Source organism: Tupaia chinensis, unplaced genomic scaffold, assembly GCF_000334495.1.
Source record: "Tupaia chinensis unplaced genomic scaffold, TupChi_1.0 Scaffold144899_1, whole genome shotgun sequence".
Classification (NCBI taxonomy): Eukaryota; Metazoa; Chordata; class Mammalia; order Scandentia; family Tupaiidae; genus Tupaia; species Tupaia belangeri.
The window spans coordinates 2,807,850-2,810,569 of NW_006204759.1; the positions used below are offsets into that span (position 1 = coordinate 2,807,850).

At 59.4% G+C, this 2,720-nt stretch overlaps 1 protein-coding gene across 1 annotated transcript in view; it reads right to left on the bottom strand.

Annotated features, from left to right (window-relative positions):
* The window catches only part of CLUH (CLUH binding protein of NUMT mRNA), a gene marked incomplete in the record, with an annotated part of 20,808 nt that overhangs the window by 3,213 nt on the left and 14,875 nt on the right, over positions 1–2,720 (bottom strand). Inside the window, 8 exon segments of the mRNA XM_027767923.1 lie at positions 184–257; positions 336–470; positions 550–643; positions 824–945; positions 1,024–1,149; positions 1,227–1,307; positions 2,370–2,509; positions 2,592–2,716. Of these exon segments, the coding sequence (XP_027623724.1) occupies positions 184–257; positions 336–470; positions 550–643; positions 824–945; positions 1,024–1,149; positions 1,227–1,307; positions 2,370–2,509; positions 2,592–2,716 (897 nt within the window).

The following is a 2,720-nucleotide window of genomic DNA, read 5'->3' on the forward strand; positions in this document are numbered from 1 at the left end:
GTGAGTTTTAAGCCACTGGGTCCGGGACGAGAACCGCGGTCGACTACGTGGGAGTCCAGCGACATAGCCATTACGCTAACTGCTGGTTCCCATGGCCTATTACATATTTTAAAAGAGTGGAAAAAAAAAACAAAAAACAAAAAAATGGCTGACCTGGAAGTGGGGTGCAGGGCGCACGCTCACCTGAGAGGAATGAAGAGGATCCCATTGATCACATTGAGCTGCTCCAGGACACTGGCCATGCTGGGAGCTGTGAACTAAGGGTGAGGGAGGGGAGTGGGTGAGCCCTGAGGCCAAGAGGCTGGGGCAGTCCCATGGCCCACTGAGGGCTGTACCTTGAGAGGCGGGATGTTGGCGCTAGAGCCGCTGCGGTAGATCTCGTTCATGGTGCGCTGCAGGGCCACTGCCTGCTGGGTCAGGCACTTGAGGTACTCGGAGCTCTCCTTGGTCTTCTCGTGGTCCTCACCCAGCTGTCGGGGACAGAGGGAGGGCGTGCTCAGGGCTGCCCCCATGACCCCATGGCCCTGCAGCTCCACAGGTATAACCCACCTGGGTCTTGTAGATAGTGTAGCCTTCCTTCTCATGCTGCAGGGCTGACCGGAACTCGGCTTTGCTCTCGTAGACTCGGGCCACAAGGTGGTGGCTGTGGGAGGCATAATATGGGGCAGGGGAAGGTTGTAAGAGTCTGGGGGTCTGATGGGGGGGCAGGGTCGACTTGCTCTAGATCCCTCCCCGGGATCCACCAAGGGGAAACAAACCAGTCCCGGGCTCAGAGGAGGTGGAAGTTGACAGGAATCTCACTGGGGTCAGGGGACAGCCTAACCTGAGAGCCACCTTGAGGGACTTGGGGCCATGGTACTTGGTGCTGATGGCGAGCGCGTTCTCCAGGAAGCGCAGTGATAGGTCGTACTCCATCACCCCGTGCAGCACCAGCCCGATGTTGTTCTGGGGGGCAGTCAGCAGAGCCTGTCAGTCCAACTCCCACGCAGCAGGCCTGTCCCTGCTGCCCCTCCCCACACTCACGTCTAGCAGCGCCATCTCGGGGTGGTCCTCCCCGAACACGAGCAGCATGAGGTAGCGGGCACGGTACAGCAGGCTCAGTGCCGTGGACAGCTGGCTGCTGGCGAAGCAGTACAGGGCCAGGTGCATCTGTGGGCGAGGGCCGGGTCAGGGCAGGGCAGGGCAGCAGCTCCCGCCATGCAGACCCAGCTCCAGGGGGTACTCACGTATTCCTGGATGGTATTGGGGTGCTCAATGCCCATCACTCGCTCACTCATCAGCACTGCCTTCTGCTGGTTACTCAAGGCCTGGGGAGAGGAGGGATGTGTTGCTCCCAGGGCGGGCATCACCCCATGCCCAGCAAGCAGCCTCCCACTCAGCTCTGGACGCTAGGCCTCATCACCCCTAGCTATGCTCTCCATTTCCGCTTTGCACAAAGGTAGCAGGGGAAGGGTCAAAACCAAGTGCTCATGACCACCCAAGTCAAAGACCTTTTAAGCCACCTTCTCCCTAACAAAGTCTGTGCAAATACAGGGCCTAACCACAGTCCTAGCACCCTGTTGTGCTTGAAGTCTAAGGCAGCCACTGCTGGGGTCCTGGGCTGGCCTGAGAGACGCTGTGCACACACAGGCGCCCGGGTCCTGAAGAGCTGGAGGGCTGGGATCACGGCCTGTCAAGACCCAGTCAGAGATACTTTCCCTAAAAAAAATTCCCTACGAGTCTCTCACACATACGTGCTACCATTAAAAGGAAAAAATAACCTACACGAATACATACATACAGAACTAAACTAGTAAAATATTTAAAACACACACACACGAAAAAAGCAGTTCCTCTGGCTGAGGGGAGGGTGGGGAGCCTAAGCCTGCAGGGACCTGGAGCATCCTCACGACACCAGGGCAGATGCAGCGGTCTGGACACAGGCCATGTGATGGTTAAAGATGCAGAAACTCTCCTAGCAGCTTCCACACAGGGCTCTGTAGGCGCCAGGAACTGTGCTGACAACTCTTATCCTAGGTGTCTCAGAAGCCTGCCCTTGCCAGTGTGCTGTGGGGAGACTCTGCCACCACAGCTGCTGAATCCGCCCTCAGGAGAGCTGGGCACAGGAGGCCCCAGCTCTCCCAAGGACACAGCCACCGAGGGGTGGAGCGGGGAAGCCCAAGCAGGAGCAGGACCCCTCGCAGGGTTATCTGAACTCGGTCTGCTCCTCCACATGGGCCCACGGCAAGCAGGCCCTAACTCAGACACGGATTCCCTTTCCTGCCACCACAGGGGTGACGATGCAGCCCCGGGACCCTCACTCATATTCCCCAGTGCTAGGCCAGGCCCCAAGACCTCTGCTGACACAGCCCGGGGTGCTCGAGGCCCACCTCGGCGTAGTCGCCCATAATGTAGTGGAGGCGGGCCAGGAGGCGCAAGCAGGCGCAGATCTCCACGTGCATGGCTCCGTACACGTTGTTAAACAGGTTCAGGGCCTCACTGATGAGCTCGCAACCCTCCTTCAGGAAGCCTGCAGGGCACCCCCAAGGGCGGCAAGGTCAGGCCGGGCTGAGGGAAGCCCCACCTCCACCCAGGCTCCCCTGGCCACGCACCCTGCTGTACTTTGGCCTGCCCGCTCTGGAAGAAGTGGAAGGCATCCGAGGCCTTGGGGTTGACATGCTTGACCACAGGGAAGATGTTGAGCACGTCCTCCTCGGTGAAGGCAGGCTTGTGGCGGGGGG